This window comes from Pelobates fuscus, chromosome 2 (genome assembly GCF_036172605.1).
Source record: "Pelobates fuscus isolate aPelFus1 chromosome 2, aPelFus1.pri, whole genome shotgun sequence".
Lineage (NCBI taxonomy): Eukaryota > Metazoa > Chordata > Amphibia > Anura > Pelobatidae > Pelobates > Pelobates fuscus.
The window spans coordinates 11020637-11039738 of NC_086318.1; the positions used below are offsets into that span (position 1 = coordinate 11020637).

Consider the following 19102-nt stretch of genomic DNA (forward strand, 5'->3'; position numbering starts at 1 on the left):
ATACATGTTCCCTGATCATAGCAGGCAGACCATCATAAGGCAGTAAGTGGGAATAATGACGTGTGCAGGTAAAATGGTATCAATCAGCACCTGCCATTTACATTCACCTCGTCTGTTATATTCCATATACCAACTACAAGTCAATTATTCCCATTTTAGAAGCTCTACGGAACATGTTCTAATAAGAACACGTGACTGCTCTTCATTACCCCCTCCCCCGGTATATCATGGGGGGGGGGGGGGGGGGGGGGGGGAGGACAGATCTAATTTTCCATACTAGCTTGTCCTGCTCTTCCTGTTGGACAAGGAGTGAAAGTGAAGACACAAGGGATCTCTGCAGTCCCACGTATAAATATAAAAATCAGATTATCATGCTAAAGCACGGATTTTCACCCTCCGTGTGACCCAAGCGTTTAAAGCACAGTTAAAATGAAGGTGAAAATTGTAAATGGTAGCACAATCAGCCATCACGCTGTTCTACGCTTTTAACCGTAATAAAAACAGATGTTTGCCATCAGCTCATTTTAAAAACAGGTTTAGCTCTGCTAGATGGCTTGAATCCTATCCCAGGTTTAAAGGAACATTATTAGAATACATTATTTAACCAGGAAGGTGCCATCTCCGCTGTCCAAATACGTCCAGCGGCTGATTAAATAACGTTCGCAGCAAGGCAAAGGTTTCATTGTCTGTCCCCATCACAGCGAGATTGTAGAGTAATAGGGAAAACATCAATGTAGCAGTAAAACAAAGTTATCAAAAAGGAATGATTGTAGGGTCCCTTATTTACCGAGCAGTACATTAACGTAAGAAGATTAAAATCTAGCGACACTGCAACATTTATACATCTAGATTGAGGAAATTCAAGTAATGGGTAATTGCTTTATACAAATTTATTTTATATATCTTCATATCCTCCAATCCATAACTCACCATCTGGAATATAAAGGTCGCTGTTCCACAGATCCGCACGGCTTTACCGAATCTCAGTTGGAGGTACTGCAAGACAGAGGGGTGCAGGAGGATTTGTTTGTGGTAGTTGTAGTTAAACAATTGGAAAAATAAAATCAGAATTCATCCTAAGTTAGTAAATCGCATCGCTTTCAAGAAACATGAAAAGAAAGCCTAGGGTGATATGTACTAAGGTCTGATAAGCTAGACTGCTTTTGGTTAATGTAAGGGAGCGTGGGGGGGGATGGGGTGGTGCTGGGTGTAGGAGAATAAACAAACAGACATGGGAAAAGATGGCTGCAGGCAACGCGGCAGAATCTGGACCAATGGCGAGGTCGGATTGTGACACTAAATATAATCACCATCATCCACCACACTGAAACACTTGCTGAAGAAAGAAGAAAAAAAAATAAAAAAAATTGAGGAGCGATTGTTGGTGTTGGGCATTAAGAAAGGAGAGAGAAAAAAAAAGCAATTCAAACATTTTCAGTGTATTAATGTTTATATTAAAGGGACACTCCTGACACCATAACAACTGCTGCAGTCTAAGGCTTGAATAACGAAGCAGTAATTCCCCATTCACAGACCAGAGTGAGGTAAATGTGCGTTTCTCACTGAATTTTGTGAATGGGGAGCTACGGATAGGAGTCAGTGGATACGCTCGTCGGCTCCCAGTCTGAGGCTTCCTGATTCAAGCCTCGCTCTACAACCGGTGCTCCTGGGAAGAGCTAATGAGCAGTTAACGGTAAGCTGGCGCCTCAAAAGGTTGGGGCAATGAAGTTGTTACGGTGCTTATAGTGGACCTTCAATATTTTCTACATTTTTAAACACTTAATAGAATGGATGCTCCTTATTTAAAACTAATAAACTATGACATCGTTTATGGAGTATTCAAATAATGCACACAATTCTAAGCCAGCTTTACTGTAGCAATATGAGAGTTCGATCTGGTACAGGACCCAAAGCTGGGTTCCCATGCCAGCTGCAATGGCTCCCATTTGGTTGGAACAGACATCAGATCTATTGATTACTGGAGCAGCTTCGCTTCCCCCAACACAAGGAGACCCCCTGATGCTCAGAAGATACAGTGCAATGGGACGCTTTGCAGAATTTATTTCAGTAAATGTTAGAACACAAATTAAAATATATGGCACTGAACAAATTATACAACTGAAAGATGGGCAGCAAATCTACAATCATGTACACAGATCAAAAGAAAAGAAAAAAAAAAAAACTTAAGTCAATAAAATGACAATTAAAAAAAACACAGCCAGATAGAAAAAGCATACCATATGAATTTATACGGGAACCTGTGGGTAGGTTAATATTGCACACCTGATGATTTTAGCTGCAGTGGCACATTTAATCTGCCCTGATTTACTCAGAACTGCTTTGAGACAATGTACAGTGAAACCAGCCAGTTTGTGCTACCTACCTCTTTCACAAACGGTTAGAACGAAAGCATGCATAGAGGCCAAGTAGAAGACCGGCTCCTTACCTCGTAGGTGCTGGTTAACCGTAGACGGTAGAAGATCGGTATGAAGATGTGAGCAGGGATCAAAAGACCGATGATGTAGGAACAACCTAGGAACCAGTACTCTGTACCAAATCGGTACATCTCTGAAGGTACTCCCAGGATTGCCACTGCTGACTGGAACGTGGCCAAGAGAGAAAGGGCTACTGGAAGGAAGCCCATGCTGCGATTGGCCAGCAGAAACTCCTGTGTGGTGCGCTGCTTCCCACCGCTCAGGGCATAATAAAGTCCGATGCCCGAGGAAAGGACCAGAAGCAGAGCAAAGATGATGTAATCTACGGTAGAGAACCTCATGATTACAGGTTGTGTACCAGGCAGATACAAACTGTTCAGTCCACTCTGACTCCTAGTGTTGGTTTACCAACTGTGGTCGTAGTCCAGACTGGAGCGGGACCAGTCTGCTGATCATCCTTTATGGCTGTATGCGGAGCATAATGAGCAGTTACAGCGCAAATTGCTCTATTAAGCTGCTTAGCAGATGTCACTTTCATTACAGTAGACGTCTATTTCAAATTGCCTCAGTTCCAAGCATAGTATGGTTCTTTTATGGTTCCTGGATCTCTGAAACCCTTTGCCCCATTGTTCTGTTTTAGTGAGGACAGAAAGGATCTGCAAGGCTCCCGGAAGGCAGAAGATTGGAGCTGTGGGGCTGCACGCTTCCTTCAATGTGACGAGTCCTGGATTGTAGATTAATCACTTCTGTCAATAGAAAGAGGAGTCAGAGTTCTCTTACTGATTATACTGTAATTTAGTGTTAGAAATTAGGTAGTTAATATCTTACTACCAGCAAGAGGTTACAGATTAAAGTACAATGGAAGGAGCAGCTTCTATTCTCTCCCAGATTAAGGAATAGTGAACTATGCATGGAATAATTCTACAGGATACAGAGACTGAAACATGTGATCAAACAGCACATCACGGGACTCCCAGGAGATGATCCAATTATTTGATTAAAAAATAAAAACATTTAATGAAATGCAGGGAGGGGACTCACAAGGATTTGACATGTCCTGACCAGAATGCTAGAACGCCAATCATTTGGGGTTTGTGTTGAAAAGTAGCAAAGCACTGCGTTCTGCAGTTAAAGCGATAAAGGAAAAAAAAAACTTTTTAAATTGTTTTTAGAACTAAACATGCAGTTAACTCCGACTAACAAAAACCACGAGATTTAAAGGTTTGCATAAACGTAGTGATTGGGTTAATGGTTAGTGTTCGTGCAATGAAGGGGATATTGCTTAGCATTGGTGTTAAGTCAGTTTAAGAGTTAAGGCAGAACTGGGATATGTACATGCCCCAGTGCTGCCTTAGATTACTGGAGGTTGAAGTCCCTCAGTGGCACCATCATTAAAAAATAAAAATGTTTAACCCCTTAAGGACACATGACATGTGTGACATGTCATGATTCCCTTTTATTCCAGAAGTTTGGTCCTTAAGGGGTTAAAGCCAATTTGTAAAAGGGTAGCCTGCACAACTGGCCCAGAATTAGACATGTGTCCGGGATCAAAATTCTAAATGTTTAAAGCAGTAAGGGACTTTTTTTGCGTGGGTCTATTGGAACCAGAATTAGTGGGTTCTATAATAGAATACATCAGGGTTATTCACAGCAATTAAATAAATAGTGTCTCCACAGAAAGTGATGGAAATTCCTAGATACATACATCACTACTATAAAAAAAAAAAAAATACATTATATATATTTTCTGACTTGTATATCTAATATGGTTTGAGTACCACGGACTGACAAACATGACAATCCAGACATCATAAAAGGTACACATACATAAAAAATAAATTTAAACACAAATACAACCCCCCCACCCCAGCCCTCTTACATTTTCTTTAAATATGTCCAGAACATCCTGTGACTTTGTGGGTATGACTGCATAACCCATACCATTTGTATAGCCTCAGACAGATTTAAGGCATGTTTAGCGTTGATAAATGTGGGCTGTTCATCTACATAGAACTCATTTCACCATAACCACTTTCCAATAAGACGGACATGGATGGACCGCAGGACATGGCTGGGTAGGATCTCTAATGGCCAGTGACACAAAGAATAGTTGATATAGAATATATATATATATATATATATATATATATATATATATATATATATATATATATATATATACACACACACACACACACACAGCCATATGATCGTGCCAGAACACAATTAGTATTTTTTATGACGGACCATCAAATAAGAGTATTTTCCAAATTTCTCATTAGCTCGGTAAACCCACTGTCCCGTGCTGGTTCACTTCAAATCCTGAGCCCAAAGTAATGAGGCAGAGTCGCAGGAATGTTAAAGAACATTGAAAGCTGCGGATTATCCATACAAAGAACTCCCCAACCTCAGGATATATATTCACAGCATGTAATAAACGGGTATTAACCATTCACACTTCAAAAGACAAAGTAAAAACGCTGATAAAGGTTTTACTGCAACCATAACCTTGTGAACTGTGATCACCTCAACACCCTCTCACCTACCTACAGGATTGCCCTATGAAAACAATGAAAAAGCTGAATCTGCTTCTCTATGGGGGAATTTAATGTACAGATCTGGATCACAACGTGCAGAGTACGGACCAATACCATGCCCAGCAATTCTGGGAAAAGGTGGCCAATTCATTCAATGCAGTATAGGTTCATTGAATACATAGCCCAACTGGCTAAGGATGGGAGATGGAGGGGGGAGAGGAGTGAATGGAACTACTTGGCAAGTGAAAGGAACACCAACATTAAAAATAAATATATAGAGGACAATAGTAGGAGAACCAGGATCAGGGATTCCCTGACACATATCGAACCCTGGAAAATGGAACCCCAAAACCTCCACTTCAGGTAAGGGATTAGTCAATAACTCATTGGGGTACGTATATGGGTACGCAGTGAACACCAGCCAGTAGATTCAAAAACGCATTTGACCAATGATTTAAAATAGTGTTTTAATGTTTGGATATATGGACCCCAATTCTGGCAGTCCTCACGATTATGTGGAACATGTTAGGGGGTGCATGCCTTCAAAAGCCTGTGAACTGTAACTTCAACCCGTTTCAGACAGGTTTCCCAAACATCGGTTTATATGAGCAAACAGGTATCTCTGGTTTAATGCATTCAATCTAGGATGTGCTCAGGTAAATCCAGTTCACATAATGTTTAAAGGAGGTAGCAGAGTTCACGGGTCTCATACAGTAACTTATAAACCATCTGGGTATGGGATTATGGTTATATTGGAGTCAATATATAGCTGGCACAGTTATTCAGAAATAAATGGCAAATCCCTGATAATTATTAACACAGGCGGTATTAAAAGTCCCTGCAAGGTGACAGTTTTACGGATGTGGTTAACGCTTGCAACGCCGCAGTGCTGCACAGACAGCCCTGGCAATCAAACGGTTAAGTACTGCAGAGAGAAAGCGGTCAAATCCATCAGCTTCTTGTCAAATGCTCCACAGGTGGCTGGCACGGCTTGGGGTGTAATACACTGTGTGCGCCAGCAACTGATGGCAAGTCTTACGAGTGACTGCATTCCATTAGAGGAAAATGATAGCATTAGGAATACAAACATGTATTCCCTCTCACCGTTTAGATCCAGGTTTTACCAGCCCTTTTTCCAGTACTGCAGCTCACTCCATCTACCCATTTCCATTTTCTCGTCCAATATAGCTCATGAAGCATTTGGGACAAGAAATGCAATCATCCAATCAAACGCTTCTCATGGAGACCAATGCTGTCCTATGACCAGCATTTCATGATGTTAAACGTTGAATGTCACATGACAGTCAAACTTGGTCATTGCAGTGAAAGCTCCCGCTAGTGGTTGTTTGGAAAACGTACCAATAGACATATCTACTAAACAGCAATGTTACATTGCAGGACGAATGCTACCAGGCCACTGCACCCAGACCGCTTTATTGAAATGAAGGGACGTGGGTGGCTTTAGTGGTCACTGCGTAAGGATGGGCACATGCTTGAGGCAGTTTAAAAAAATAAAAAAATTGATTAACATCACAACAGACCATTCAGGAAATATAAATTATCCAGGCAGGCAGTCACAGCAGAATAGACTTTTGAAAACACAGAGCAGCTGGAAATTCACAGATAGGATAGCATGGGAAGGAGACATCCCCAGTAACATGCTTCAAATAAATATACAGACTGCCTCCCATTTCCTCAGCAGTCATACTGAAGGGTATAATTGAGCATAGAGAACGTGCGTACCAGTGACGTGCGTGGGCAAAACACAGACGCTGCAGAAATCAGGATTTAACCCTTCACACAATCAAAACTGCGGATTTTCAGCAATGCTACCTGGTCTCCTGAAACTAAAAAAAACCATTAACGTATCACAGGCCAGGGATTAAACGTGACAGAAAATGGAGTGTGCACTGATAATTAATGGGTAATAATGCACAGATTGCTTCCATACAGTCAGGCTGAACCGGGATATACATATAGAACAGTCTGCCCAAGATTAGTGGGAGTTAGACACAATCAGATTAATGGCTGGTAAAGACTATATGTTAACATCTCTTTAATTCAAGATCTTCTAAAATGTGATCTAAGAGGAAAAAAAACCAAACAAAATGAAACCAAGGTAAATACACATTAATGTGTCAGACCCAAACGTGAAAAGACGACTATAGAGCACTCCCTGATCAGTCAGACTCCCTAAAAACCTCCGTGAAATGCAGAGAACGAGTAGCTACAATGTAACCGGTTACCTGCACACATTGTAACAAAGTATGGTACGTCAGGGAGTAAGCCTGCATACAAATTAATAGAACAGGAAACAAAGTGAGCTGCTAGCCTCAATCAGTTGGGGTACTACACTGCCTCGCACATGTTTCAGGCCAGGGATAGGCAACCTGCAGCACACTAAATTACGGACTACATGTTCTATAATGCTTTTACAGTCAAAATGCTGGCAAAGCATCATGGGAGATGCAGTTCCAAAAGGTGTGAGCGAGAGACGACGGCTTCTACTGAGCAATTAACTAGTAGGCCTCCATGACATGCAAAAGGTTTACGAGCTGGACGGGGCCTGACTGCCGAGCGGACGCCTATTGATACAGCGCCTGCTCTTCCCTGCAAATATTGTGGAAAAACAGAAAAAAAATGCTACCTATGCACTACACATAAGGGCTACCAAACTACAGGTGACACCAAGGTGCATATACGGGTACCAAGTAAGCAGCCTTTCAAGCGGGATTCGCCTGAGCACTGAATGTGGCCTGCAAGCCTGGCGGCCACTCCTCCGATGCCACACACAGCTGAAATCTTGATTTTGGGCCCTCTTTCCCCCTCTGGACCAGTTGGGGTTATCCCGGTCCCAGGAGAACGTTCCTATGCTCCGCGGCAGCACAATCAACTTACCGCACCAAAAATGGCGGAGGTCACAGAAGGACCCTCTCAAGTGACGGAGCCTCGTTCAACTCTCCAACGGCTGGATGAGATTTTTTCGCAGCCTTCTGGCTCCGCATTGCAGATCCCACAATATGCCTCGCCTACTGTGAAGAGTGAAGGAGACTTTGCCGGGCTGACGCGCCAAGCAGCCAGGACCTCAAGCCTCAGATTCCGGCTATCAAGCACGGCACCCCACCTACTGGGCCGAAGATCGCTATAGAGGACTACCAAACTGGAGATTAGACACGTGATCTATACTCATTTCTCTGTCCTGCCTGGCACGGCAAGTTCCTGCAGCCGACAGAAACCCAGCGTGAAACCATAGAACCTGCATTACTGGACACTGTACTGATTCAAACCTCAACGATCTTGCGTATCCAGTTCCAGCGGTTGGCAGATCTGGCATCAGCTGATCCCAAGGTCCTATGTCATGGGGATGGCTCCTTTACTTCCACAGCGTAACGGTTTGCTATAAGCAAATTCTAATCCAACCCCGCTCGTTCGGGAGAGGGAGAACATTACGAGTGTCCAAATCAACAGTTTGGTACACTCTAAGGCAGGGTTTCCCCAATTAATTTTTTCCCGTGGAACCCTTTGACATGGTATAGCAACACTTTGGAACCCCAAATTTTTAAAAACAAAAAATTGGCACTGCAGTGCAAACCATGATGTTCTCTTCTGCTGGCAAATTCCTTTCATATCTGGTTTAAATTGTTGACAATTGTATTCACATGTCTGCATTTGTGTCGTCGATTTTGATACTTTGTTTTTTGTTTTGTTTTTTGCAACAAAAACCCCACACACCACACGAGAATCCAGTTTCACATAAGTACATGCTGGTGAATGGCAACAGAACTTTGATTGCCCACCTGCACAGTTCTGGTAATTCTTTGCGTAAATCACCCCAAAAAGCAATAAGAGAAACTGCTTGGCTTAGTTGACTGTCAGAAGTTATAGCGATCAGAAAAATTGTCTGGCTCGTCTTTTCTGAATGGATTTCAAACCCAGTCATTGTTTTCATTTAAGAACGGAAAATACTGATTAATAGATGTGATTAAATGGCAAAAATGATCTACAATTTCATTGCGAATGTCATCTTCAAGAAAATCCTTGAGTGTTGGCGAAGAATTCAAATTATTTTGCTCAACAGATGAGGTCCGAAACTGCAGCTTACGAGACAGTGAAAATATTTTATCTGTTGCATTAAAAATATTAGTGGTTTTCCTTGGAGTGATACACATACGTCATTTAATTTTGTGAATAGGTCTGCAAGATATGCCAATTTGGATAACCACAGAGCTGGTTTAAAAAAATACAAAATAAATAATAAGCGATCAGATCCAAATTTATGATCCTGGAAATATGCAAACAACTCTTGACGCAATTCAAACTTCTAACAAGGGCTTTACCTCCTGATAGCCAACTGACTTCTGAATGCAAAAGCAGAGCAGAGCGGGGACTACCCATATATTCACATATTATTTCATATAGTTGTGACTGTAATGGTCGACTTTTTTATAAAATGAATAATCTGGACTGATTCGTCCAGCACAGTTTTAAGGGAGATTGAAATATTTTTAGCTACCAGTGCATGTCTGAAGAACACGGTGAGAACTGGTGCTGTTTTTTGCTACCTTTCCTATTCGTGTTACAGCGCCTGCCACTTTCCCAACCATTGCTTTGGCACCGTCACATCTGTCCCAATGTATACACGGTGTGTGTTCATGAACGTCTGGATACAGTTAAAGATGTACTCACCACTGGTATGAGGTTTTAAAATTTCACACAGAAGCAAGTCTGTTTGTCAAAATTATATCTAACAAAACCCAAGAAAACTGAAAGCCCTGCCACATCTGTGGACCCGTCTAATTGCAGCGAGTACCCATCACATTGATGCAGTCGAGAAATTCGTTCAGGATGGATGCCATCAGCAAGATCATGAATACGGCGCAAAACTGTGTTGTTGGAAAGTGGCACAGCTTCAATTTTTTTTATGCAACTTCTCACTTAAAATACATGACACGATTTATTTTGCACATGGTTTTATTAGGGATTCCCCAATTGTGTGTGCTTCTCCTGCAAGTGCTATGCGGTAACTCACTCTGTATTAGCATTTTGACATATTGTACTCATAAATTGTTTACCCTTTTGATACTCCTTTGGCCTTCGCAAAAAAAAAAAATAAAAAAATAAAGTAAATGTCTTTATCTTTGTACTCTGCGTGGTTTTGCTCAAAGTGACGACGTCATTTAGCAGGTGATAATGAACGGTTTGGATACGTTTTATTGCAAAGTACGCATTGTGCTTCAGGACAATCTTTATTTCTGGCACTTGTGAATCCAAATGACAAGTAGCTATCATCAGATTTTCTATTCTTTGTTGAAGATTGGCTAGCATTGTGTGCTTTTCTTTGAGTTGTCACTTATCTCCGCTGGTTGAGGAACAGTAGGTACAAACCATCTCAGGCATGTTTTCTGGATTTTTAGTTGTATCTCCTTTCTCAGTTTCTATAAGGGCCGAACAGGTAGAAGCAGTAATTTTTCTCTGAAGAGTTCCCTGCTTTAACCAGCTTTCCAAATTCATGGAGTTTTATTGGTTTTAAAAAACAAAACAAAAAAAAACAAAAAAAACGACACTTTGAAAAATACAGATCTCACAACCTACAGAATACAGTACACGATATGCGGTATATAACTGCTATAAACCACCGAAGTGGGAACCCCTTATACCACTCTAAATAATACAAAACAAGTACATACAATAGGTGGAACACATCTGTTTCTGCAAAAGAAAGCAGAATAAAGGGCAATATTGCAAAAATAAATGGAGTAAATATCTATGGATCTTAGATACTCACAAACATGGAGCCAAATAGATTCATATGGCTCTCATGATCTCATGAGTAGCGCTGAGGGACTCTTACAAGGATGTCCCCAGTCCTTCTTCTCAGAGGTTGATAGTGGTAAATCAAAATAAAAAAGAAAGAAATCAGAAGAACCTTCTTAGGTATAGAAATACTATAATTCTCTCTTTATTTGGTCAATAAGCACATTTAACTATGTGCATAAAAAAAAAAAAAAAAGTGTAATATAAGTCCAGTATAAAAAGTTATCAATATGGACAGTCCAATATGGCACCTTGATGATGAATAAGTTGATCCGATACGAGTTTCGCCCCAGCAGGGGCTTCCTCAGTCGATGTCACAACCTGACTGAAAAAGAATGCTGATCGGTCAGCCACTTAAGCAGGATTTCTGAGCAAAAAGATTTTAACACTTTGAAAAATACAGTTAACAGTTTTTTGCCTCTCACAGAGTCTTTCAATGCCCCTGACAGATCCTTTTAATGTCCCTCACAGTGACTTAATTATGGATGCACCGAAATTTTCGCTGCCAAAAATAGGCCTAACCTGTTTCAGCCAAAAACAGGTCGAATAAAAAAAATATTTTTTTTTTTTTTTTTTTTATAAACATGTTGTAGTGCATAGTTTAACAGACATGCTTGCATTAACAATTCAGATGATTATATATCCCAATGAAAGATAATGATAACATGAAAAGTCAAGAATACTGCACTTGGGACATAGGAGGGGAGTAAAGAACACTATGGGACGGGGGGGGCAAGAACACTAATAAAGCGGGAGGGGAAAGGAGCATTAAGCGGGGGCACCACTAAAAGAGAATGGAAGTTTTTTTTCCCATTAGATTAAATTCATTAAAAAGTGTATTAATAAAAAATATAGGAAATTTATTTTTCAGTTTTCGGCCAAGGTCATCCTGATTTTTCGGCCCAGAATTTTCATTTCGCTAATGTGCATGTCCCTACCCAACAGCAGCTTCCCATGTCCCTACCCAACAGCAGCTTTAACCATCAGGTCCACTCAATCACGACTGATAGAAAATGGCTGAGGGCAGGGCGGGCTTAAGATAGAAACATAGAATGTGACGGCAGATAAGAACCAGTCGGCCCATCTATTCTGCCCAATCTCGCTCCTGTGATCTCTTATGATATTGCGAGATCTCTGCTGTTTCCAACCTTCCGGGAATAGCAGTAGCGGCAGCCATCTTGGATGTGGGGAAATTATGCGGAACCCCGTGCTGCTCTAAGGGAATACCAAAAACAAAAAAAGCCACGCTGGTGAGCTCTGCAACACAGAAAGGCCCAGACATCCACAAAAGACAACATCGTAGGATCATTTCCATGGTTAAGAAAAAGCCCTCTCCAGGAGGTAGGCAGGTCATTGTCCAAGGCTACTTAACGAGAGCAAATACAGAGGTTTCACCTCAAGATGCAAACCAACCATTCACAAGCATCAAGAATATAGAGGCCAGATTAGACTGGCAACAATTAAAAGAGCCAGCCCAGATCTGGAGCAGCATTCTTTAGACAGTAGAAACTTAGATCAGCCTGTACTAAAATGATGAAAAAAAAATAAAATAAAAAAAAGAGAAGGCTTGGAACAGCTCATGATCCAAAACATACCGCAAGATTTCAGCTCCATCACCACTTCAGCCTCCCAGCCTTTGGCGTATCTACCTCTACCTTTGGTACGCCTTGGGCAGGGCTTGACAAATGTGCTTGGAATCTAGAAGCCAGGTTTTTCTTTTAAAGCTTAGTTTTAAAAGACAACATTACAATTCTTAAAAGAGACATTATAGTCACCAGAATACAGCTTAATGTATCTGTTCTGATGAATATAGTAAGTCCCTGCAGGCATTTTAATGTAAAAAATAAATAAAAAAACAACACACCACACACCACAATGCTGCCTAGCAACAACTCCAGTGATTGTCACTTAGACGACCACTAGAGGTGCTTCCTGGTCAGCACCTACATTCACGGTCTCCACACCCTGAATGGAAGCACTAAACGTTCCACAGAGAGGCTTTTGGGGAGCTGGAGTGGATAGCTTCCCTTGGGGTCCAGTGGGGGATCCTGTCCCTGAGGTTCAGTTGGGCCCCCAGTCATCTTAAAGCTCTATGTGTGGTTTAGGGATGTCGGGGCCGGAGTGACATCATATCCCAGCATCTCTGCAGGGCGTGAGATGGAGCAGTGAAAGGGAGATTACTGCTCCCTTGCCGCCTCCACTCTACCCAAGCCAGACATCCGCCTCAGAGGGAACAGACTGACAAAACCCAGTCACCAGGACACAATGTATAGTCACTTTGGCGACCTGCGATTTGTCAAGCACTGCCTTGGGGGGTACGCATCCCACTGTTTGAGAAACAAGGGCGCAGAGTAGCGAGATGCACCGGGGTTTAGGTTAGTAACTACAGTCAGTGCTCTGCTGTGGGCATTGGGTGAAATCACTACTGGATCAGTGAATTTTTAGCTCTGAATGAGGTCTTCAGGGACGGGAGCAGTGATTACAGCCAGTGAGGTTCAGCTACTTCCACCATGGTTAAACAGGGCCCAGTGGAGCAAACACAAAGGCAATATGTCAGCGTATAGCTACTATATAGGTAGCGAGTTCGTCCTCTAGCACAATGCTCGTACAGTAAACATTCGTAAAGAGAAGCAAATATTTCATAGCTGGAAGCCAATTCCCAGGCTTACATCTGCTTGCCTAGACTTGCTGTTGCTTATAATCTCATTTAAAATAAATAAAAGCAGGAATAGACCGTTATGTAGCGGAGATTAAAACGCAGGAGGTCAATATACTCGTGGGTCAGCAATATTAATCCTTCGACTTTTAAACACTGAATAAATAAGTGGTACTTCTAAAATGATATCATGTTTCACCAATCACATTCTCCAGTACGATACTGTGCCAAGTACGGAGTACATGATCGGACTAACCCTGGTCCAGACAAGGCAAACAAAACTGCCATATTTAACATGTTAGATCAGGTCTTTAATCTGCAAGCCATGTTAAGCCTGTCTTATTGTAGTGCACGCTGTAATACAAGCGATAATATATTATTACCCAATGAAAGCATGCAGGGGGCAGATGTGTCACATGACAATTTCTAATTTGCTCTGAAACACATGCAAAAGCATTCTGGGGTCCGGCAGATTATCATATCTAATACTGGATCCACCTAGATCATCAGAGTGGGAGGAGTAATAATTACAAGCTGTCTATTGGAGGCCCAGTTAAGGCACACCAGGTAAACACAAACACCTATCTCAGATAAGCTGCTTTACACCTCTGACATAGGTGAGAACAGCACACCTGTTACCTGTCCAGAGATTGCTCTAGGCATGTCAGTCAGCAGTACCATAGAAACACACAGAGAGCAGATACAAATAGCTTGGACTATCTCACCTGCCAGGTGAATGTGTTTAGACATTGTAATAAAAACAAACAGATACGGTAAGCCGAGAGACAGTTTTATAGATTGGGAGACGCGAGGATAAGAGAGTTCTTTGTGGAGGAGACATTCTGCTCTGCCATTAGCGCACATTTAAAGGGTTAGCGATTCCTTGCTAATCTGTTCTATAATGACGCTAACATTGTGTAGAAGCAGTAACATGGTGGTTGGCAGGTTTAGTCCAGTGCTACAATCCAGGAAAATGCTCTCTTTGGGTGTCATGTGATTTCTCCGTAATGCAAAGATCACCAATAATCTATACAGCTCAATGTCAATCTGCAGCTGTAAAGGGCTGTGAGGGGGTTAGGAAATGATATGTGATAAAATGTTTAATATGTGAAAATTTGAAGTTTATGGAATTAAGCGGTCTCTCTCTAGGCACATGTCCCAATGTGTCGATTGGGCTAATTTTTTTATTTCTACCTAATGTAAAATTAATTAACATGGCATGTCTGGACAGCCAAACAACGTTAAAATAGACTTCGATAACTTTTAGTTATCTATTGGGTTGTGCAACAGTTCTGCTTCAAACCTCTTTGCTAGTTGGACAGAAACCGTATAAATATCTTTAGAGTTTATGATTTGCTACCAATGAACTGGCTGAAGAGAATGGGAGTTGGAGACATCTGATGTTTCCTGCCACGGTTAACAGCAATGAGACATCTACCCTCTACCCTTAAGAAGTCTTAAGAAATCTCCCTGGAGCCGGGCCAGTGATATCTGGCAGATGTACCACAACAACATTCATTCCTCACCTTCCCAATAAATCGACGAGAACAGGAGGCGGAAACATCTGTGACAAAGTTCAGGGCTGTAATTGTAGATTAACTCGAGAATACAGCAGGATATCCAAATTATAGCCAGCTGTGAATCCCACAATGCTCAGCCAGCCACAGATGTTTAAAAAAATAAATCAATCTTCCCTGCAGTCACTTTTCCTTAGCATTTTATGCACTCCCATGTGTATGGCAGTGTGAATGCACTCGATTTCAAAGCTTTCCATTGGAATTAACTCAGGCAAACTCAGTGGATGGCAACGCAGCTGTTCCCTTCGGTTCCCCAGCAATCCATATACTGCTGGAAATGGACGTCAGATTCTAGTCTACATGTTACCCGCAGCGTTAAAAAAAACAAAACCACACACACACACACACACACCTTAAAGGGACACCAAGCACCATAACGGCTTCATCTCATTGAATGTGAATCTGGTTAGCTATAGCATCCACACTTCGCAGCAAGAATATGCATCCTAGAAGGGAGAATGGCATAAAGCATTAGAATTATAATTATTGGCCAATTAACAGAGGCTACGTCTAATCTAGTAGGCCGATTTCCTGCACGTCACAATCTGACGGTCTGTGTACAGACAGGGTGGGCCTGTAGAAGAAACAGAATGACCTGGTACGGCGTCTAGTCCAGACATACACACTGTCTCCCATGACACATTGCAATGCATGCTACAGTACCATGGGGCATGCTAAGCTTTTTTCACATTTGCACTTAAATAACTTTGTTTACAGGGTTGTGAAATAGCGTCTGAGATGACAGTTTCTAATAGTATTAAAACCCCAGTATAGCCATCTCTCCTGCCAAGTTACTTTTAAAGTACATGTAAACAAGACACTCTAAATGGCTCATATAGCATTATAAAAAAATAAATAAAAAAGTCCATCCATAGAGAGACTGACAGCGTAAATAAACACAGAAGGAACAAGAGCCATTTAAAGGGACACTTACAGGCACCAATTAAACAGGAGCTTCCGGCAGCAGGGGACGTGTACGCCTAGGTAAGGTGTCAAACCTCTTCAATGGTGTGACTACTTACAGGAGGAGGCCAGGATAGTTCTGGCACCAGAGCCACTACAGTGGCCCGAAGAGGTCATGCTACATTGAGTGTTCCTTTGAAAAGTCGCATAGAGGCAGAGAAAGGAGCTTGGTAATGAGAATACGGTGCGTTCAATTCCTACACTATTCATAGTTTTAAAGGGACACTATAGTCACCAAAACATCTTTAGCTTAATGAAGCACTTTTGATGCATAGATCAGGCCCCTACAGTCTCACTGCTCAATTATCTGCCATTTAAGAGTTAAATCATTTTGTTTATACATCCCTAGTCACACCTCCCTGCATGTGACTTACACAGCCTTCCTAAACACTTCCTGCTAATCCAATCAGAGTGCTCTGTGCCATTTTACACAGCATGGGAGCACTCTGGTTAGTTGGATTTCAAGCCAATCAGAGTGCAGTGACAGGTAAATGTAGACTTGCTTATCAAACCAACCAATTAGAGCGCTCTGAGCCTAATTGCAAGGTGTGGGGAGGCTTTATAAGCCTTTCCCCGCAGAGCGCAGTGCCCTCGCTGGGTGAAGTTGGATTATTTTTTTAGTCTTTGATTATTATCAAAGACATCAAATGGCAATTTTTTATTTTTAAAAAACAGGAAATTTAGTTTTTTCGTTCCCCCTCACTATTTTTAAGGTGAGATGGGTAGGTCTTTATTACTTTTTTTGGGGGGGGAGGAGGGGTACAATAGGTCCTTATTGTAATTTAGGGCCCCAACAAGCCAGTCAGTTGTGGGGGCCGGACAAAAGGGCCCCCTCCTTATTATAATGTAGGACCCCCACCCACCTCCTAATGGGTGGGGGTCGGGAAGACAATAGGTCCCCCTTATTATAATTTAGGGCCCACACCCGCCGCTCATGTGTGAGGACAATAGCGCCCCCCCCCCCCCCCCCTTATTGTAATTGAGCACCGGATGGGGGCCCAAGGGGGACTCTATATCCCCTGTTTACTTGAATAGCCCCCCACTCGCGGGGCACAGTTAGGGGCGACACTACATTGCTAGTTGCTAGTTAAGAGATGGCCCACCATTTTTTAAAGGGGGGAGGGAGGTATTATTTTATTTACTGCTCACTGTTTACTAGACAGATTAATTACCAATACAAAGTAATTTGTACTTGGTATTAGTAAAGTTGTCTCAAAGACCAATTTAGGTCTTTCAGCCGTTTGGTACATAGCTCCCTAATACCATGGGAATTAGGGAACCATCTACTAAGTGGCTGCAACTGGATTGGAATTTCATTCAGTCGAATTAAATTTAGAACCGAACAAAGTACCAAGTTTCGTCCTAACACGACTGGACAAACTGCTCTCATTCTGTTAGGACGCAATTCAGTAGTTTTGCCGGCATTTGGGAATACGGAAAGGAGGCATCGCGAGAACATGGAGGAAAGGTAAGAATTGTGGTAAAATTTCTCTGACCACATGAAACACAGCACACGTTGCTCCTCCGCTGGTCATAGGGTAGGAAACCTCCATAAGAGAAATAGTTCCTACTTTGTCTTACGATTTAAAGAAAACTAGAGCGGACAGGAAGAAATGAAGAACAGATCCTGAAGGAGGGAGAGAAGAGGAATCGATCAAAGAAAGGTAAGTTGAGCATGACATTGCCGCTTTAAGTTAAAGTTGTTTTGGTGGCTATAGTGTCCCTTTAACTCTCTAGCTACCAAAAAGAAAATAAAACAATCCTACTTGGTTCAGGAGGTTTAGCACTATCCTAAGTGCAGAAGTAAAAATGGAAGAAAAAGCAAATGCAAACCAAAAGCCACATTCTTGGAAATTAATGTCCCCTCAAATTGAATGCTATAAGCTGGATTATAACTCCCATCACGCTCAGTGAGATTCTAGCTAAGGTTGATGGGAATAAAAAGACAAGTCTGATGTAATGTGGCGGTGAAGCGAGAACATGCTAAACATAGTGTGTGGGACATACATACACCAGCAGTCCTAAATACTCACTAATAAATGTCAGCTGCCACCCCTCTCTCCAACATAAAAAAAATAAAATAGAAGGGAAGGGAGATACAAAATGAAAGATATAAAATATACTGAGTTACCACTCACCCCTGGAAGACCTCTGATAAATAATAAACAGGAGAGTCTGCAATAAGATGAAAGAACATGTCAATTCCAAAATGTCAAATACGTTAAAACACTCAGTCCAATAAATCCCAACATAATCCCAAAGCATCAAAAAGCGGGCCACGAGGTGCTGGTACCTGAGGTCTGTGATAGAGACCACGTAACCAGAAGGCAATCTGTAGTGTTGCTTGAGGAAAGTGCTGCAATGTACCAGCTGCCACAGATCAAAACTGCGTGGTGACAATTAGAATGTGCGTTACCAGATCCAGCCTCCGACGGACAGAAGCAAACAAAATAGGATATATCACGACGGCTTTGATTACTCCATGCTATCCTATTGCCCAGTTGGTTAGAATGTAAACAAACTGCACAGGTCCCAGTAAAGTGCAGGATTCAAATCCGCCTAGCGACCTCATCCAGTGGGTGCCTTAGTTTGATAAGGATTTTAATTCACATTTATATAGCAAGCCATCATTTTAAAGGGAGACCAAAATGTTCAGCACCAAATCCACTTCCCTGTAATATATACCGTATTTTTCGCTCCATAAGACACACCTCACCGTAAGACGCACCTAGTTTTTAGAGGAAGAAACCCAGAAAAAAAAATATTCTGAACAAACTGCCCCATAGTGTTTCTTACTATGGGACAGTTTGTTCAGAATATTTGTTTTCTCCCCTGTCCCATAGTGTCCCCCCCTCCCCATAGTCTTCTCCTCTCCCATAGACTTCTTCATCCCCCCCCCCTCCCCATAGACTTCTTCATCCCCCCCCCCTCCCCATAGACTTCTTCATCCCCCCCCCCTCCCCATAGACTTCTTCATCCCCCCCCCCTCCCCATAGACTTCTTCATCCCCCCCCCCTCCCCATAGACTTCTTCATCCCCCCCCCTCCCCATAGACTTCTTCATCCCCCCCCCTCCCCATAGACTTCTTCATCCCCCCCCTCCCCATAGACTTCTTCATCC

At 42.1% G+C, this 19102-nt stretch overlaps 1 protein-coding gene across 1 annotated transcript in view; it reads right to left on the minus strand.

Moving 5' to 3' along the window:
• SLC5A6 (solute carrier family 5 member 6) overlaps positions 1-18158 on the minus strand; it is a 32803-nt gene extending 14645 nt beyond the window's left edge. Inside the window, exons 1-3 of the mRNA XM_063440773.1 lie at positions 18121-18158; positions 2447-3181; positions 931-996 (exon numbers count right to left, since the gene is read on the minus strand). Of these exons, the coding sequence (XP_063296843.1) occupies positions 931-996; positions 2447-2776 (396 nt within the window). The 5' untranslated portion in view covers positions 2777-3181; positions 18121-18158. The remainder of the gene's footprint in view (positions 1-930; positions 997-2446; positions 3182-18120) is intronic.
• Positions 18159-19102: the final 944 nt, after the last annotated feature.